At 36.7% G+C, this 20,052-nt stretch overlaps 1 protein-coding gene across 1 annotated transcript in view; it reads right to left on the bottom strand.

Moving 5' to 3' along the window:
• The window catches only part of MYO5C (myosin VC), a gene marked incomplete at both ends in the record, with an annotated part of 38,821 nt that extends 19,458 nt beyond the window's left edge, over positions 1-19,363 (bottom strand). Inside the window, 24 exons of the mRNA XM_010291184.1 lie at positions 1,017-1,080; positions 1,641-1,734; positions 1,966-2,130; positions 2,729-2,875; positions 3,273-3,438; positions 4,114-4,325; positions 5,399-5,510; positions 5,597-5,683; positions 6,678-6,775; positions 7,110-7,216; positions 8,139-8,235; positions 8,843-8,968; positions 10,067-10,207; positions 10,547-10,628; positions 11,091-11,356; positions 12,018-12,124; positions 12,666-12,773; positions 13,372-13,453; positions 14,365-14,508; positions 15,076-15,232; positions 15,640-15,784; positions 16,035-16,200; positions 17,104-17,214; positions 19,217-19,363. Coding sequence (XP_010289486.1) covers positions 1,017-1,080; positions 1,641-1,734; positions 1,966-2,130; positions 2,729-2,875; positions 3,273-3,438; positions 4,114-4,325; positions 5,399-5,510; positions 5,597-5,683; positions 6,678-6,775; positions 7,110-7,216; positions 8,139-8,235; positions 8,843-8,968; positions 10,067-10,207; positions 10,547-10,628; positions 11,091-11,356; positions 12,018-12,124; positions 12,666-12,773; positions 13,372-13,453; positions 14,365-14,508; positions 15,076-15,232; positions 15,640-15,784; positions 16,035-16,200; positions 17,104-17,214; positions 19,217-19,363 — 3,131 coding nt within the window. The remainder of the gene's footprint in view (positions 1-1,016; positions 1,081-1,640; positions 1,735-1,965; positions 2,131-2,728; positions 2,876-3,272; positions 3,439-4,113; positions 4,326-5,398; positions 5,511-5,596; positions 5,684-6,677; positions 6,776-7,109; positions 7,217-8,138; positions 8,236-8,842; positions 8,969-10,066; positions 10,208-10,546; positions 10,629-11,090; positions 11,357-12,017; positions 12,125-12,665; positions 12,774-13,371; positions 13,454-14,364; positions 14,509-15,075; positions 15,233-15,639; positions 15,785-16,034; positions 16,201-17,103; positions 17,215-19,216) is intronic.
• Between the last annotated feature and the right edge of the window lie 689 nt (positions 19,364-20,052).

The following is a 20,052-nucleotide window of genomic DNA, read 5'->3' as shown; positions in this document are numbered from 1 at the left end:
CCCTACATCCAGTTCAGATACTGGGACTGAATTCAAGGTAAAACTCAAGTTTTTTTCCACTTAAAGGCTAATTCTCTAACTCTTTGAGAGTTAGCCTACCCGAGCAGCTTTCCGCTACATTTATGGCCACAGTTAGCACTAAAGAAGGACATAGCAACATAAAGCCATGTATCCTTCTCAGAAAAGCATTGCAAGATTGCCTTCCGTTTTCTACTAGTCGCTGCTGGAATGGACTGGCTTCCAACATAAGATAGCTAATAGGCAAAGCAGAAAAACTAGCAAAGAAGTCTGCTTAGTATAGTAAGTATGAAGTTATTTGCAGCTGAAATCAGGCTGAGATGAAACAGCAAACAGCTCCCAACCCTCAGGAACAGTGGCTGACTGCACTCTTCACGCTTCAGCATTTCTGGTACCTAAGGTTCTCTGTCTTATACTGGAAAAAGTGTTACCGGGAAATAAACACTTGATCTGAGAAAAGCATGCTGCAAAGCAACCACCATTTATTGCTAAATAACAGGATTTTTAATACTGCAAATGAAATATCAAGGGGGGGTGGCATTTTTCCCCCTATATTTTTAGCCAAATGTGCTTCACAAACACTGCCTTTCCTTCAAGCTGAATCTTTCAATTCTGTCCTTTAATATTCACTTCACAGGAATTCTGGCTGGTATAGCCATTAGCTGCTCTTCCAGCCCTGACTCAATTCTGAGGATATCTCCAAAGAAACCATTATGATCCGGGTTGCCTTTCAAGTCTCAGAAAGATATGTGGAAAGACAGGAAACTGCAAAAGCAAGAAAGTGTCAAGTCTATTTCCTGCATGTTACTGATGCACAAACAAGCATGTGCTTTTCCTCGATTGTACATGAAGTACTTCAGTACTAGCATTAATGTCCAAGAACACTGACAAATTCATTAAGTGATGTGAGCATAATGTATTTACAGCAGGAAAACGAAAGGCAGGGCAAGAGAAAAAATGAATGCTGTTTCAAACGAATTAAAATTCAGATTCCATACATTCTCTGACTTTCTTCTTTTTGTACATCATTGAAGAGTTGCTTCGTGAGGTCATCCATTTTCTCTGTCAAAAAATATTTACATTTCAAAGACCTTCATGCAATTACGTGCATTTATTAAAACAGTATGACCACAATGAGAAGTTTTGTTTTCATAATCAAACCTTAACGTATTTTAAGGCTGAAATTACTCCCTCAAGTACCAAAAATGATCACAGTAAATTTTACAAGTAGCGCTATAGAATAAAAAGGTTCTGAAACACCAAAGTGTTAATTATCTAAAGCATACTTGATCTCATGTGCTGCCTGTGTCCTTTGAAATTAGATTAAAAAAAGCAATATATTAAAGGAACAAGGACAAAGCGACACTTTGAAGGAATGCATGTGTATGAGACAGGAAACATAACAGGAGGACAGCTTTTGCTACTGGAAGTACAAATTTAACTATTAAATTAAAAGCATCTTCACTATACATTCTAAGCAAGTGAAGCTTAGGAACAACTTTTAATTTACTGTAAATTCAGCACTTATATTGCTTTTATTACAACATTTACTTTTGATAAAAACCTGACTTTACAACTTTCTCCCATGACAACTCCTTTAAAACTCCTTTTATTTATTTTACCTTTCATTTCCTCAGTTTTTTCTTCGAGTTTTATTTCTAAGGTCTCTTTCTGTTCTTGTAATTCTTTATTTTGATTCTCAAGTTTTAAGATTTTCTGCACGCACAAAAAGTAAGCATAATATACAAATTACAAATATACAAAATACAAATAGGTCACAGAAGGTCTTACATTTTAACAAGCACATATGGACTCCCTTCCTTCCCTGCCACCACCCCCAAAAGTGAAGTTACTAAGTAACTCTCAAATCATGCATTTGAGAAATCCAGCAACTGAAAAAATTACTTAAACTAAACTAAAAGCACCCAGAAGGCCATTAAAATTTACCTGTTCACTGTCCTCTTTATATTTTTTCACCTTCTCTTCATATGTTCGCTTTTGAGCTGTTAACTTTTCAAGATCTAATTCGAGTTTCTGGATTGTATCCACGTCATTCATATGAGTTGAAGCCAGACTGGTCAGTCGTTCCAGCAAACCATGATTTTCTCTACTCTACGATGAGCAAGACAGGTTAAAACAAAAAAAGGCACGCCTGAAACTGTTTTAATAGAATTTTGAAGGAAGCATCTGACGTATTTCTGCTCTCCATCCCCTATCAGTCATGATTATTTCAACCAAGGATGGTTTCCATCATTTAGATTAAAGCTACCATCTTAAAGATGGTTTGACTGGTATGGCTCTCAAAAATAAACTGCAAAATAAACATAATATGGAATTCACAAAAGTTACTAAATCTGTTGCACCAGAGCTGTATCTCACACATCCTTCATCCTAATACAAGTAATCCCATCCAGAGATTAGACGGGCTACCTAAGAAACAGCAAAAAAGAAATGTTCATTGCAGGCTGTTCTCATTGGTACAACTAACCCAAAAATATAAGGAAACCCTAGATGATTCTTCCTACGCTGGATGTAGGAAGAATACTAGTGATTTATAATAAAGGACCATATCCCTGACACGTTCCCCTGTCTTGTCAAGCAAAGTATGGACACTGTAATTCATGTAAGCCTCTAGTCAATGTGAGAGCTCGGAATAAAACAGTTATGATAAAAAATTAGTGCAAATCATAAACTGACTGGTGATCCTCACCTGTTCTTCTATCTTTTTCTGCAGTTGCTGAACTCTGTATGAAAGTTGGATATTCAATACAAACCGCCGAATATTCTGAAATCTGCGCCTAGCCAGCCACGCACGGGCATATTTCTGAAGGATCACAGCCTTGTGTTCTTCAAGCATCTTTAAAATAAAATATTAACATCTGTCTGTAATTAACTATGACTCAATCAGCATCAATTTACAGCAATCATTCTGTGAATCTACATAACACTGGTAATGAAAATGCTTCTCACAGAAGTATCAAAATACTGAACTACCCAGACTGCAGACACATTTGAACCACTGTAATCACACTAAATGAGTTGCATCAAGTATAAACCAAGAAGGTAGCTCAGAGATTAGATCTAAGCTACTGTGTATCAGTACTTTCATAGTAAAAATATAAAAATAGAGTAGAAGATACAAGAACCAGACATGCAAAAGGTAATGTATTAGGGATCACTGCCCTTGTTTCCATCTTTCTTATTGAGCAATAGCTGACCCCAGTTACTGAAATAAAATTTTTGATAGGCTGTACCTTCCGATATTTTTTTCTTGCTAGAAATCCTCTTGTATAAGCTTGAATTGTTACAGCAGCCACATGGATAAGCTGGCAAAGTCTACGGACCAGGTAACCCCGACAGTATTTCTGAATAATTATAGCTGCCCATGTTTGCTTCAGCGTTCTTGCAGTTATAGCTTGCCTTAATTCAAAAGACAATTAGGTCACATTAAATTTCTCATACTCATTCCCTCAGTCAGCCAAATCACACACAAAACAGAAGACATTGGAAACAGGTATCCTCTATCTAAAACACAGCTTTTTCTTCAATCAAAGTGAAAGAAAGGGAATTATCCACAATCTTTGAAATTTATTCCACAAGCAATTGTTCAGATGGTCTCTTTCTGAAAAATTCAAAGCCTACCTAGAGCCATCTTCCTCTCAGTCTACTCTGTGAACGACTGGTGCATTTTCTCTGCTGCATAATTACTAGTAATAATTTGTACACACTAATTTGTAGACCCTTGTAAACTGTTCTTCCTTTCTGCTACTTGATTTCTTCTCTGACTCTGAAGCTCAGTAAGCCCAAGCTGACAACTGGGTCACTCATCATTAGCTAACGACTGAGCTTACAGGTAGACAGACCTCTCAGGAATCTCGCAGACAACATTTGAAATCTGCTACAGTACTTTCTTCATATCAGCTGAGTAACTTGAACATTTTCAAGTCCACAATTATGATCAAGAGGAAATGGAAATACAACCTCAATTGCTCTTTCGTAAAAATTACACTTCCAATTCGCGCGGGGCATTAGTTTGACCGTCTATATCCCTTCAGGCACACCCTAACACCAAATTCATTTATCAGCCAAAAGTACCGTACAGTCCGCTGCCCCCGGAAATACTGCTGTATTATAATAGCTGCTTGTTTTATGCGAAGGAATTTCTTTCGCTGCAGACAGCCTCGAATACTCTTTTGGATCATGATGCATGCGTGTCTCAGTTTATCTGATCGCAGTTTTTCTAAGTAAGCAACCTGTCCTGCTCTGAAGAAAATTTTTGTTCTTCCAAACTGATACTGGTTATGATCCTGAAAAAGAAAACAATAGATATAGTAATATTTTTAGTTTATTATTGTAGATCAGACACTCTCTTCCCTTTATAAATTGTCACTTCAGGCAAGCTCTTCTGAAATGACATGATATCGCTGAGTAAGAATACCCTCTCTGCCTTCTTTGTAGATAGGAGTATATGGGGGGAAAATCCACTTAGCAGAAAAAAACCCAGAGAATTACATCAAAAAATTGCACCCTAGTGATCTCAAATTAAAGGGAGGATCTGGACTTATCATCAAGGCCTTGAAAGCAACCTCTTCTGCCCCTTGTTCAAGTCTGGTTCCTTGGGCTCAACACTGCCTTTTGGTGCACGTCTTGCCTTGACTCAGTGAGCTGTGTGAGCAAAAACTCAGGGGAGAAGCTACTTTTAAGCTCAGGCTCTCACCCTTGGCCTGTGCCAGAGCTATGTTGCAAGTGTATCTGTGTTTGGTCTCACACATCTCTGAGTCTGAACTCATTCCTGACATGCTGACTTGAATCGCTGGCTTGACTTGGACCAGCCTCATCACTACAGACTTGTCTAATAAATACCACCACTATGCAAAACAGCACATTTTTAGAACAGTTCTTCAATATGCTGCATTCCACCTGCAAAAGCCCTCTTGTGTGTGTAAAGTTCTACTACTTGACAAATGCATATCACTTACTGTTCACTGGTTTATAAATATATATACCTATTATATATAAATACACATACACCTATCCATAACTATTAATATAAATATAGGTAGTATATTTACTGTATTATTATATATTAGTAGTTATATATCATAATTATATTTTTTATATGTATGTAAAATCTTCCATTTTACAAGTGAAGATATTAAGCACGGAGAGGTTAAATCATCTATCTACAGCCACATCATGACTGTGTCACAACAAAGGTTACTGACTCGCAAGCCTATGTGCAACACACTAAATCAGGAAAAACAGTAATAATGTAAGTATCTTTCCTATTTGAGGAGTGAGATACTACTCTTAGCAAAAAGAGGCCTTTTATTAATAATTGATGCTATGATAGATAATGGGTCAGCGCACACAAACTAACCTGGATTAGCCGATGCAAAACAATCTTGCAAATCTGCTTCTTATCGCTTATGGAGAGTTCCTGCTGTGTCATAAGAATGCTGTAACGGCTGAAAAACTCAATGTAAGTCCACCTGGAAAATTAAAAGTTAGCAAATGCAATTCATTTAAGAGAAACCTAAGTATTTTTTGACATACAAAGGCCCACTGCTATCCCTACCTGGATGGGTAGCTCTGTGCACTAATCCGAATAGTTTCCAAAACACCACATGCTCGCAGTTGCTGAGCCACTCTTTTTGAATAAAACCTAAAAAAGCAGAGTTATATTTCACTTTTTTCCCCTGGGTTTGGCATGCTGTAATAATTATAACCATTCTACAAGCCGGATTTCAATTTCTGCCCATAGGATGGAGGGCTCCCTACTTTTTATATGGTGTCTTTCTTGGTTTTTTTTAATATGTGATAGGGAATAGCTGGGTTTTCTTTTTCTCCCTCAAAATAAAAGGAAGACTACATACATTTTTCTCTTACGGAAAGTTCTGTTTCTTTTCAGTATTAACTGTGAAAGCTTGTATCACCAAGTGGCAAAGAATTGTGCCACTCTCAGCGCAAAACATACACAGAAATAAATTCCCTCAGCAGTCTACTGGGAAATAAGTCTCTCTAGATACTCTTTAGCACACTGATTATGAATAAACCAGGACATATTAATGAATATCCAGGTTCAAGATTATCAACACCAGGCATTCCAACTCTGGACCAGAGCTGATATGCCCACAAAGCACTACACTACAGTGTTGATCCAGCACTAGCTAAGAGATCCCTGTGGCTGACAGATGACTATATTGTTCTTTCACAAACTTACAGTAAACTCTTCTAGTGTAATTCAAACATGTTTTTATATTATGCAAGCTAATTCCACACCCCCATTGCTATTACATAGAATAATGAGGTCTCACTGCAGTGATAGTGAAGTAGTACCATTTGTAACATGTTTTGCATGGACAGATTTTGTCTGGCTTCAAGGAAATACACTAACACATTTAAAAAAATTAATTCAGAATCAAAGTTTGCCTCTTCCCTTGTACTCAGATATGACAAAAGCTTTTATTTCATTTGTCATTACACTATCTTCCAGCTAGAAGCCGTGTAACAAACTCGATTCCACATGTCTGCCCACAAACCAGACCAATAGCTGCATCAAGGTTAACTCCTGCTTCCAGTTACCGGTTATCAAGCTAGACATAGGAATTATGCAAACTATCTGGCATATATGATTGTATCATAACATTAAAACTTACTCAAAAGGCAACTTCTCATCATTTGGCTTTATGCATCGTACATAATGAGGGGTGGTTGCATTGAGTGTCACCATAAGTAAAGACAAAGAACTCCGGAACTAGAAAATATCAGACATAACAGTTTTGCTAATGAAACGTTTACAGCTGAAGAAAAAGTCAAATCTTAATTTTTCAATTCTTTGTTAGGTTTTGGCTGGACATGGGAGATTTTCTTATGGTTTCGATCTTAAATGCAAGAAATTAACAGTCCCCTATATATAAATTAAACACACATACCCAGACCTGGAGCACTGCCCTGTGGCTGGCTCTGGCTGTACTGAAAACTGGACAGCCCACCGTGAATAGTAGTAGAATACAGCACCACAGTCTCAGACTGCCCAGTACACTTTCCTGAAAGTACGAGCATCACAGAATAGCATGTTTACGTAGTACCTTACTGCCAACAGTCATCCGGAGCTGTCTGTTAGGTGACTTGAGAACAGGTCTTGCAGGTTTGATGTTTAAAGTTGAACGGAAAGGTGAAACGGACACCAGATTGTCTTGAAAAAAATTTGCACACAGATGAAACTAAAAGTGTGGTGAAAGAATCACAGTTAAATCCTGTGTTACTGTAGTAACATTGAAATAAAAATTACACCTACTGCAACATAAAATGCAAAACCCATCCATCTTAATGCCTAGGCCAGGTATTGTAGGACTTGGAACTGGATCTTTAAGCCACAAACAAACAACAACTGAAAAAACAGTTGCAACAATCCTGAGTCTATTGTAAAGCATTTCCACATTTCACAGACAAAACTCAACAACTGTTACGTAGGCCTGCAAAAGCTATTTCAATATGAGCAAACATGGACATAAATACAGAACAGAGTTAAAAATAAGAGCACTCGAAGGTTGTATTTTCAGAATATTTAAATTAAGAATATGGTTTTTGGTCAGATTAAGTTAGCTTTTTAATAGTAATCTTGCAGTATCAAGGCTGTAGACCTGAAAGGGACAGGGCCTTCAAGCAGATGGGAAGTGGCAGGCCCTTATAAAGACATTTGATGTTTTCCCTGCCCTGGCATTCTCTTAATCTCTTTTGAAGAACAAACAAAGGCAGCTGTTAATGATAAGCCACCTATCAAAGTTACACGTAATGATTTTTTTTTTCTGTAGTCAAGTGAATTGTTCAGTTTCAATGATCCCAAAATGTTTATTCAAGGGAGTTATTAAGAAAACAAAAAATACTAACATAACTAGCAAAGTAAATGCACATATATAAAAAATTTGAATGTGGTGGTTTTTCATCTTGTATGTTCTTTTGACACTAAAAATACACACCTGTAGAATATTAATAAAAATTAAGACTAAACTAGTATGATAAAGCCTATTAAAAAATCTTTTTATCAGAACAAATCTTTTAAAATCAGATCTGAATGAATTCCAGTAAAATCAGGTATTCAGAAAATTAATAATTACTTTGTTCACAAACCTTGCTCTCTCTCAAGATTTCAACCAATACTTCATGTACTGTATCTCTGTTTTTTTCCAGAAATCCTTCACATTTATATTCTACCTGTGCAAACAGGTGAAATCATTAACTTTTCAGCAATACACAAACAGTTAGCAAAACGGTAACTCTTGTTCTCTAAGCTATGGTGGCCAACAGGTCTTTATTAGTCTTAAATACAATGGCTGAAACACTGCTTTTACCAGTTTCATTACGGCAAGCATAGACACATGCATACTGTAAATTTAGAAGCAGGACAAATTGTCAGAATCCACTATCAACTGCAGTTTCCTTCCGCCTTCATTAGAAATTTCTTTCCTCCTCCATTATTCTATGAAATACTACATTTGAAATGTAAATAACTGAGACTAAAATGTTTACAGACTACAACCTTAACTATTTTATTTATACATTGCACTCTTTTTCTGCCTCTTTATCTTGATGATTCATTTTTATACTCTCAAATTCATTATCTTAAGCACTTCTTAAGTTTAAATAGAGTGTTACAGGCAGTATTACCAATAAATAAATAGAACTATGTATTGAAGATAGATTTTATTGAAGTTCCAAACAAGCGTGGTTAATATTTCCTCTATTTTGTAAGCTGCTTTCTTTTCTGAATGAGCTACTGCTAGACACAGGGTGAAATAATACTGGGTTGTTTACACTCTACCTTATCAGCAAAGTGTTGAATGATGAAAGATGTGCTTGACATCCTTGGCTTTTCAAAGAGTGCATTTTTATTGACAAAATTATTGTATAGCTTTTGAAGCCAGTTTTCGTCTGTTCCATGAGGTAACTGCAAAAATGAGAAGGGCAATCTCTTTAGCAAAACTCTGATGGACTGTTAAAAACAGCAAAACTCCTTACTATCAATAAATCCTGTCTGAATAATGCACCTTCAGTGAGTTATGAGGCCTGACAACAATGAGTTTCTGTCTTTTCAGAACAGCCAGTGGCTCCCTGTAGCAGATAATTTTAAGAAAGAAGGTCATATTAATGTTAGCGTTAATTCTATGATGAGTCATAAATCATTTTGCCCTGAGAAGATGCTACCTGCAATAAGGGACAATCTGATCCCTGAGAACGCTAACAAGCAGAGTAACAGACCAGCTAATGTCTTAGGGAATACTCCCTAATTTCTCCCATATTACTCCATGGTTTGGATTCTGAGATGTACGACTTGCCAATATCACCAGAGCACCTTTAACATACCATTTCATGAGGGCTGATCTTTCCCTGCCCTGTTCTTCACGGACAAAGCTACTTCAATAGGTTCTGAAACCTAAGGGAACTACATATACACAGAAGAAAAAACAACAGATTCAGGAATTGCTACAGTTAGGAGAGAAGTACAGAGAAAAAGATAGTAAGACTAAAGAAGAAAAAGCAAAGATGTAGGTTTGGTGTGTTCAACAACTGACAAAAAAGGAAAGGAAGACTAGTTTTTTGTACCAAAATTAGTGATTTGTGGAATAACTGAATTGTAGAAATATTGGTGTGAGAGACCTCTGGAGGTTGGGTAGTCCAAATTCCTGCTCAGAGCAAGACTACCACCAACACTAGATCAAGCTTCCGTTTGAACTCAGATCTGGGAAGTATCCATGCACAGGGATCCCAGCAAACCTCTGCTTAACCTGTTCTAGTACTGTACTACCCTCACAGTGAAGAAACCTAGTTGCTGGGCTAGATCCTAGGTAAGAAACTAGTTTTAATGTCTTAATTTTATAAGATAAAAATAGACTTAAATGGCTTACAATTAAAATTACCAAACAGAGGGCAAACATTAATGTTCCTTTTACGAGAAAAATGCTCTACTTCACCTTTAAAAGGAACAAAACATGGATTAACCCACAAGCTTTTTTATGAGCTCATAAATACAAAACTTTTAAATTACCAAGCACTCTTCATCCAGAAGTTCTAAAATTCCCATTTTAGCTTCAATAAGGTCAATGACAGGCTGGTTGTCATAGAAGTCTATTAAAGTCCACGGGATATCTTCCTTCATATATTCTTCTTGTTCAAGTTTAAAGACATGCTAAACATGTGAAAATTATAAAAACGTAAGGTTATAATGAAGGAAGCAAATATAAGCCATGTGTGTATGTGCCTATGTGTGATTGCATATGTAAGACAAACAAAATACTTATGTATTTTGTAGTACAGTATATGTCGGTCTTGTAAGAAAGTAAACATGGAAATTTTAGTTTTTATATATATATGTGTGTATATATGTAAAATATTTTTATCTATTACTAGTTACCCATTATCCAGAAACATCCATCAAGTACAAATAGCCTTTCCTAATATTCACCACTGATAATTTCAAAACTGAAGCAAAATAAGATAAAGAACTATAACAAATAAAAGATCATACCAGGTTGAATTGCTGTTGCAGTTTTTCATTAGCATAATTGATGCAAAACTGTTCAAAACTGTTCACATCAAACGTTTCAAAGCTGAAACACGTTGAATAAGAAAGAAAATAAGGTGATGAAAGACTATTGGAGAAAAAAAAAATCCCCTGACATTTAAATACAAACAGTAGTATCCTTGTAAGACTTTGGAGATATTCCAATATTTCTAAGAAAATCAAATAACCCTAAGACTAATGAAGACGCTAAGGCATTTCAAAACCTCCCTAGGAGTTAATGTTACCAGACGTAACAGAGCTAAAACCAACTAGAGTTAAATCTAAAAGTATCATATCTAAAGTTAAATTTAAACATCATTCACAAAAAATACCAATATTTTTGCTGAACCGTTCCACTACTCTGGATGCTAAAGAACTTGCATGACTACAAGCTTTTAGTAAAACAAAACCCTCCAAATTCATTAGCAGCACAAATTGAAAAGCACCTCTTATCGACTCCAAAGAAAAGGCACACCTTAAAATATTTTTTTTCCAGAGACAGTCTTACCCATATATGTCCAAAACGCCAATAAAAGTATGTTGTTTGCCAGAGAACTGCAAAGCTTGGTTAATTCTTTCCACAATAAAGTCAAATAAATGAGAATAGATCTTCTTTGCCAGAGCATCCCTTGCATTTACAGCCTGAGCTCTTGTCATTGGCTTTATTACAGTCTCTGAGGTAGTGATAATTGTTCGGTGGCACAACCATTGTGCCATTTTGTCACAGTTTAAATCCAGAAGTTCACAGAATGTATTGAGATGTTTATCTTCCAGCTTTAAAGATGATAAATAAATATTATTAGATTCCATTTTATACTTTAACTGTTGCCTAGATAGTGAAATCCTGGCACCACTGACATGAAACTATGACTTTTATTTTTAGACAGACAAGGCTCTCTGTTTACTTCTTCATCTGGCAAAATATCAAGAGGACTTAAAGCAAGTAATACTGGATAGAGCTCCTGATACAGGAGAGAAAAACTTAGACTGGATGAGATGCTTTGGATTAAGACATTGAAAGAAAGAGTTACTTTAATCTATGTTTAGGCGTCCTTGCTTTTCAGGCTTGCGTAATCTGCTGGGACACATTCTGAGCAGCTTTGACAATGTTGCTTCCTACATCCAGCAGATAGTCCCAAACAGCTTTTCCAACAGCTGTGGATCAATTGGATATGGGGTTCTCTTAGCCACATTTTGCTTTTTGTTCAGACTTTCTGAACCTGGGCACAAAACAGGATTCACATAAACACTTGCTGTAATTCTATACAGATGAAGATGGAGCAATCTCTCAAGTGTAGTATACCTTTACAGCTATATAAATATATGTAGATTTAATGTTGCTCTGAGCCCCAGATATGAGAAAAACTATTGCTAAAGGACTTTTGGCATAGAATATAAACGAAAATGATGGTATGTGAATGAGCTACTTCCTTACGCTGATAGATGATCTTTCATCTCCAACAGCTGTTATTTCCACATTGCCTAAGTGTAGGATTGCCGCCAGCATTTTAAAAACATCCATCTGAAAATCCTCCTTCAGACCTAAAAAAACAATTCTTGATTATGTTAAATACTTAGAAACAGTACAATTAATTGAAATAGCACCATGCTGGATTAATTCCTTTATTGTGTAGCCAAGAATTGTATAGCATCTCTGCAAACTATTACGCAAAGCCTTGGTTCTGTCTGCTTCGATGAGAGATTAGGCATAAACTCCTGTACCTCCCCAAGTGCCAGTTCAAGTCTGATTTGGCTTTCATATAAGCCGTATAGTGGCAAAGAAGCTTCCAAATCCACTTCTCTCACAGCATGCTGGCTTAAGGGCCAAGCAGACTCCATCCCTTAGTGATTTTGACCATTAACAATGAACACCAATTGCTAACAGCCACTTGCTCTTGCCTGGTACTTTTAAAACAGACCAACAGTAAGCTAGGAAAGAAATTATTTGGGTAATTACTACTGAAGTTTTGGACATTTCAGAAACAATCTGCCTTTTCCCATTTCAGAAAAAAACCCACCAAAAACCCCAAAACCAAAACCAGCTATTTTAAAATCTATTGAAAAGGTATTCCCAAGAATTTACCCAGTAAGGCAAATGTCTTCTGAGTCTCCACCATATTTGCTCTGTCATCAACTCCTTCTATTACGGTGCTTCCACCCATTCTTGTGTAGGTAAATTCTTCTGCACTTCCTATAAATAAGAAGCAAAACTTGTAATGCTATAAAATTCAGGAGTGGTGATAGCCACTTGTTAAAGACTCTTGTACCACCAGAAAATTAAAGATGCTGTCAGAAGACAGCTCTTCAGCAATGAGCTGGAGGTCCTCTTTTTCTAAGGGAAATCCATGTGCCTAACTCAGTTAAGCTGGCACAAATTAGTATTCATAATTCCTAGCAATCTTAACACTCGATCTAATAAACAACCAGTAATAGTGACTGAGTAAACATATACCTAAGCTCTGCTTCTCCCAGGTGTCATTAAAGCTTCTCTGTAGATAAATTAATCAAGCCTCTAAACGGTCATTATGGCACCTGTCACTACAGAAAGTATTAGAATAAGATTTTCAAAGACATTTAGGTACTTGACCATGCACTATTCAAGTTACTAGGGATTTGCTACCAAGTTCAATACAAGCAGGATTAATAGCTAAGTAACTTAAAAATGCAAGTCCCATTGTAAATCCGTGAGCTTTATGCTATAAAGCACTTAACATCCTAGCGTTTGAAAATCCAATCTTCAAAATACTGCACTGCAAAAATGAAGAGTAGATTATTTTCTTGAGACCTACCCAATTTAAGATGCTTAAATTCAGGTTGCATAGCAGATGCACATAACTGATAAAATATATGGTAGTTTCTCTCATTCTCTGACTGTAAATTAAAGCAAAGAATACCATTACAGAAAGAAAAAAAAACAACCCAAAAACAACAAACAGAAGAACATTCGATATTTAACACTATTGGAAAGAGATAATGATATTTAAAGGCTAAATTCTGCTGCAACATAGTCTGTCAAACAAATTGCCCAATATTAAATTGGCACATCTTGGACTTCAACAAGAGCTTTGAAAGTGATAAATTTAAGTATACTTTATTTCCAGTACCGATATACTGAGTTCTTCCCCCAAGGCTGTTACTCTAGTAATTTCTTCAGCTTGAACAAACATCTACTAATAAGACAAACCATGTAATGAAAAACTGTGTAGGAGTGCCAGCTGAATCACTGCCTCGTGGTAACTCAGAAAACTCTCTATTTCCAAACCATCCTTCAAGGCAGCGGATATATGGAAGTATTGTTCATGGTACTTAAAAAGTTACAATAATATCAAAAAGGAAAACTTTGTAAAAGGTTTTATAAAATCAAATGCTTTCTTTAGTAGATTATCACAATTATGCTCTGACACTGTAATGAGTCATATGCAATTAGCCGTGGCCTTATAAACTTTCAGCCAGTTTTTTTACTGAGACTCCCTCTGCCGTATATACACTGTTCCTTTCCAGATTCAGTCACAATAGTAACACGTGCCATTTGTAAGTCATACTTCTTGCACCGATCTCAGTGAATTGTCCCCGAGATATACCCTCTACTTAACATAAGGAGGAACATAGAATAAATTAGTTTCTTATTATAAATAAGCTTAGCTCCTATTAAAAAATAAATCAAATGCTAATTAGACATACGATTCAGAACTTCACATAACATTTTCTATATGAAACTAGTAAAAGGATAGTACATTAGTAGCTATACTGACATTGGCTGTTTTTAACTTTATTTTACCTACCTGAAAGACAACTCTGGATTTCTCAAGCAGGTATGTTCTCATGTTGGCTCCAATGATTTGGTAACTCTGATCAAAACTGATTTCAGTGTATTTTCCAAATCGACTGCTATTATCGTTCCGTGTCGTTTTTGCATTGCCAACAGCCTACAAAAATCATCAACTTTTAGAATGTTTTACTTGCATGTTTCATAATAAAACTTTGTCAAAACATAACTCAACTACAAGTTCCTAAAATCTAAGGTGCTCAAGGATCAATCTAACATTGGGCTGTGAGATTTAAATTTCGAAGTCCAAATTTGAAGACAAGCCTCAAGTCAAATAGTGTAACACTACATAAACTGAGAATTAGGGACAGTACATTTTCCCACCATAAGGAACCTTAACCAGTTTCTAGTCCAATTAATAAAAACAAACAAACAACTTACATGTTCAATATTGTTTTTTCATCATCTAATTAACAGCATGTGGTCAAATAAAACTCTGGACGCAAACTAGTGCCTCCAAAGGGCCACTGGTAAATTAGGCAAAACCTGGGTGTTCCTGAAGCCGATTACCTCTTTCCATCAGTAACATTCAGGGGCTAAACTTCTAATTTAGAAATCTAACTCAGGCAGCTAAACATGCCTAAAGATTTCAAACGAAGATTCTCAGCAGCTCTCAGAATTCTTTCCTTGATGAGTACAGACTTGACAGATACTCTCTGAAACCTACCTCAGTTATTGGATTGGATGCCAGTACTTTATCCTCCACATGTGCATTGCTGCTGGACTTACTCACAGTGGCGAAGTATCTCATAGTGTATCTCGCAGACACAGTCTTTCCAGCTCCTGATTCTCCACTGACTATAATAGACTGATTTTTGTTATTTCTAAAACCAAATAATCAGACAGTTTAAATCAGACATGTCTAAAATGCATGTATAAATATAAGAATTATACATATAAAACAAACGTATGAAAACACAGCTGTGGTCAACTCTTGTATCAGTTCCGTCTTTCACCTGTTTGTCTGTTACTCCATTTTGGTGGTAATCTCCAGGCTGATGTCATTGCTATTCACTCAGTTAAGACAGTGTTCAGCCACAAGAATGAAAATAGTTATGAGTTTTAGAAATTCCTCAGCTGGTTAAGGAATTAATCCTCCTCTAGTTAAGTTAACCATTCAAAGGTATTCTTAATAGCCAATGGCACATACACAGTTAAATTAAATTACAATTAACACTGATCGCCACTAGACCTCAAGTGTTACTTATGGACATTAAGCAACATACTGAACCTTGCCATTTGCTTGTATGCTTCTTCTGCCACAGCAAATATATGTGGATCCATGTCCCCCATGTTTTGTCCACTGTATGCATGGATAATAGCATCTCCATATATCGGCAACTGTTTATAGGGGTTTATTGCAACCAAAATTATTCCTACAACGAAGTGTACAAAACAAAAATAAAAGACAGGTTAGTTCAATGAAATGCCAGTTTTCAGAAACAACACTTAAACTGAGACAAAATTGCAGCAGGAGTTCCTGAACAACAAAAAAGTCTACACTCATACAAAAATGAGTTAAAATACACTTGAGGAAAACATTACTCACATCATCTTGCAAACTAACCCAAGATTTTTTTTAATTAAGATTTTTTTTTTTTAAACACTGCATTTTAATTGGCTTACCACTATAGGTGTAGATAAGCTTAGACTCCACAAAACGAACTTTAAGATTGTGTAGAACAGCTGGTTCATGGAGATAACTAAGTGCAGTAAGATCATTTTCACCAACAAGTATGTCAGGATTTCGTAGTGGTGGCAAAGCAGTTGGATCAACAGGGTAATTCAGTTCCTGTCAACAAAAATGACTTGAAATATCATATAATGCATTATGTTTGCACAAACACAAATTGATCTTCTACCTTTACATGAAGTTACACGGTTGATGGAGCCCTGTTCATGCGTTTCATCAATTCCATAGATCCCACAGAACTTAGGGGACCTGGAGATCATGAAAGGAAGATGGAGCTCTTTGTTGTTTATTAGAAGGAAAGCTACATTACCTTTATTTACAGTATTTTGTATTGAAATTTTTAAAAATGGGAAATGTGTTTTGCACTCTAAGCACATGGATATTTCAAGTACAGATGAAAACGGCAGACCAGCTGCCACTGAATGAAAGGAAACACCTATTCAGAACTTCAGTCAGCTCTAAAACTATCCCTACTTGCAACTGTTCAGTTTTCTTTACACGAAGTTTAAAATTCACTTCTGTTTCTTTCAACAAACCCATTTAATCATAACTTAATACTTGCCTTTACAGAACAGGAATGCAGAAATACTGTTTTCAAAACATTAAACCTGTAAAGAACTCAGATACTAAAATCAACAAATCTTACATAAAGCAACAACTTTAGGAAAAAAAAAAGCACAGCTAGCTATGTGATATAACTATGCCTGCCTTGCACTTCCAATTTACTTCAATTTAAGATGAGTTTCAGTGCTTGTTTCAGAAGTGAAGCAATCTTTCTTCTTTGAGGTTTGTGTTCTATACTCTTGTGATAACAGATAGCAGAATTGCACTCATATTTTTAGGTAACAGCTGTTTAATGTACAAATTTCAATATGATAAAATTCTGGTCATTGCACAGTTAGCACAAAAGGCAAGTCATTTAGATCCCTTAATGATGAGCCCTATGGTTCTACAGAAACATATCTCAGCAAACCCCACAATAATTAAGGCTTTTCTCCTTACAGTTCCATCTTCTAATTGCACATGGAGAAAACGGTCTCCAGCTTTGTAGTTTTTTGTGATTTCTGCAGACTGCCAAACTTCTTCATTATCAGGGATCCAAACCCGATTGTACTACAACAGAAAAACAAGATAATAGTCAGCTTAGCTACTATCGTAGTACCAGACTAGCATAAAAAAAAATAGTTTTCAAACAACAGGTGCAACCTCAAAGCTGAACTGGATGCCAGAATTTTTTGGGATTATTATTAGCTCTGACCCTTTCAGCAGGCTATATTTTTGTGGTTTATTCTTCATGAAAGAAAAAAAAAAAAGAGCAGACTCATTAATGTCAGATATGCTTGTTCTACTGTTTAGTGTAAAGTCTGCAGAACAACAGAGTGCAGGAAGGTGAACAAGGGCCAGACTGTCGCCAGGCTCTTCAAACCCTCCGACACTGAACAAGAAGAGTAAAATACACTTGTGGCAGAGAAGGAGGTTCCAAATGAGGAAGTACCAGAGAAAGCATCTCACTTAGCAGAATTTAGACAATCAATTCCCTGAACTCAAATATAGTATGCTGAACTTAAGAGCTTTTTGGCATAGGTACAGATGGACACACAAGGACGAGACTGCGCAGTTACCTTTCTTCCAACAGGACTGAAGCGCAGCCCCCAAACAGTATCTTCTCCTGTTCTAGGGCAAACTTCAGAGACTACCAGCAGGTTTCTTTCTTTACAAGCAATCAGCTGGTTTAGCTGAACTCAGTCCCAGTAAGGTACTGTAGCTCTGTCTCAGGAAGAAAACATCCTCCTAAAAGCACTTACACACAATGGAAGCAGATGAATTGTAATTTTCTTTTTAGGTATTTGAAGAACCAAAACAACAGAATTACCTCTAGCCTTCTGAAGCATTAATGTTTGAATGTAAATTATGCTGTTTGAACCATGTAGTACTCCTATGCTGAAGTTAAAATGCTGAAGCATTAGCAACATCTTTAAACGCTCTGCCCTAGAAGCTCTAGGAAACAGCATTCCTTAAAGGACATAACAGAGCTGGCAACCTCAGTAAGTCAGGAATTTCTTCACTGATGTGGAGTGTGTCGTCCTCATCCTGCCAGGGTTTGACAAAGTGGCATCATCCCTAAAAGCTTCCCTAATGCATCAACTATGCATTAACAGATACTGGTTTTAGTAACATAGAAATCACTTCTGTTCAGGGATTTGCAGTTCGAGATCACTTCTGACATGTCACCATCTTCCTTAAATCTTGATGCAAAATATTCTTTATACTATATAGCATGTACCTCAGATGGCAATGAAAATAACACTGAAGACTATATTTGGATGTAAGGAGAGAACAGGAGGAAGGACAGTAATGTCAGGAAAAAAGCCTGAAAATCACTAGTACATGCTAGTACTGAGTTTCTTATGGGCCATCTCTCCTCTAATTTGTGATAAAGTAACACTAGAGCACAGAACCATTCAGTCCCTACTTGTACAAGCAGCCATGTCGCATAATCTTCCAGCATGTGTTTTGATAGCCAGAACCTTTCATTTAATTTCTCTACCCTAGCTATATTCATGGTCAGTTTAAGCCAACTGTGTTTAAATAAACCCATGTGAACTGCTGCAGCTGCTTATTTGAAAAATTAACATTAGTCAAGGACTTCATGAAGTGCTAGCATACCCACAGATACCTTGGAGACTCATATACCTTCTTACTTTGGTGTTGCAACTGTTGTTTTTGGCACAAATGACTTTCTTCCTCTCTAATTTGGAGGAAGCCCTGGAAGCTCCAGCAGATCCTCAGAACATGAGGGTCTCTGGCCCAAGAGCCCCACTGAACACATTGCCAATAGTGGGTGCCTACGAAGGTTCCTACAGACTGCACTGTACCTCAACAGTAGCTTTCTCAACTCTAATCCCTGAGGATCAACACCAAACAATTTAGGGTAAGAAGTAATTTTGCAGGGATGTACTGCAAGTTAGCTTGGGTTGCTCAGTGACCTCTCCGGTTGAGTTTTCAGCATGTCTAAGGATGGAGAGTGACCTTTCTGGTCAACCACATGCCAGCCTGGCATTTATGTTTTTGATTTTTGATTTACTAATCAAAACCTCACCCGCTTTCATGATACCTCTTCGCTGTTGCCTTCAGCATGACGGAATTTTTTCACACAATATCCAAAAATCACAAGGACCTTTTCTAAACAACCCCAAACCACCACAATGACAATGTTTTCATCTATCCGACCAAAGGGAGAAAAACCCAACTTCGCAGATACCTATTTAATGGGCAAATGAAAGACATGGCTAAATGAAATCAGTTTTAACTTTGCTTTTTCCATATGTTTCTAAGTATAAATTGACTTTTGTGTCACTCCTACACTACACTGATTTCCTGGCTTATAAAAAATACTTAACCTATTCACAGCTCTTAAACTGAATTCTTTATGTGCTGTTATTCTATGCGAGTCAAGAATATCACCACCAAATAGCCTCAGGGGCACACAGCACGTTCTCATGTAAGAAAGTGAACTGCACTAGGCCACAGACAAGAAAGGGGGGAAAAAGCATGTGATCAAAGTACTGATTCTTCAGAAAAGGTCCCTACAGTTCCAGGAGCCTCCATTGGCAAATGTACCCAGCCTACCAAAGCTCTCCTTCTCCAAACCCTGCCTTACAAGTAAACAGAAGAGAGTTTGCTCATTTTCATATCAAGTTACACCACACTCCTTCCTCCCCTTCACCTGCCTCACATTATTCCCAATTAAAAAAAAACCCGTTTGTTCTTTCAGCTGCTCAGAGCGTGGTACTAACACAACAAACGAATAAATACCAGTGCAGCACAAGGCTAAATAGGAGTTTATTATGGCAGCTGCTTTTACGATAGAAGATTAGTAACATATGCATGATATTTTTGATATTTAAAGCTAAGCAAACAAGTTATACCTCACAACACGCTGGTGACTGC

Source organism: Phaethon lepturus, unplaced genomic scaffold, assembly GCF_000687285.1.
Source record: "Phaethon lepturus isolate BGI_N335 unplaced genomic scaffold, ASM68728v1 scaffold4917, whole genome shotgun sequence".
NCBI classification, from domain to species: Eukaryota; Metazoa; Chordata; class Aves; order Phaethontiformes; family Phaethontidae; genus Phaethon; species Phaethon lepturus.
Note: the sequence above shows the minus strand (reverse complement) of the source record. Positions and strands in the feature narration are given on the sequence as shown.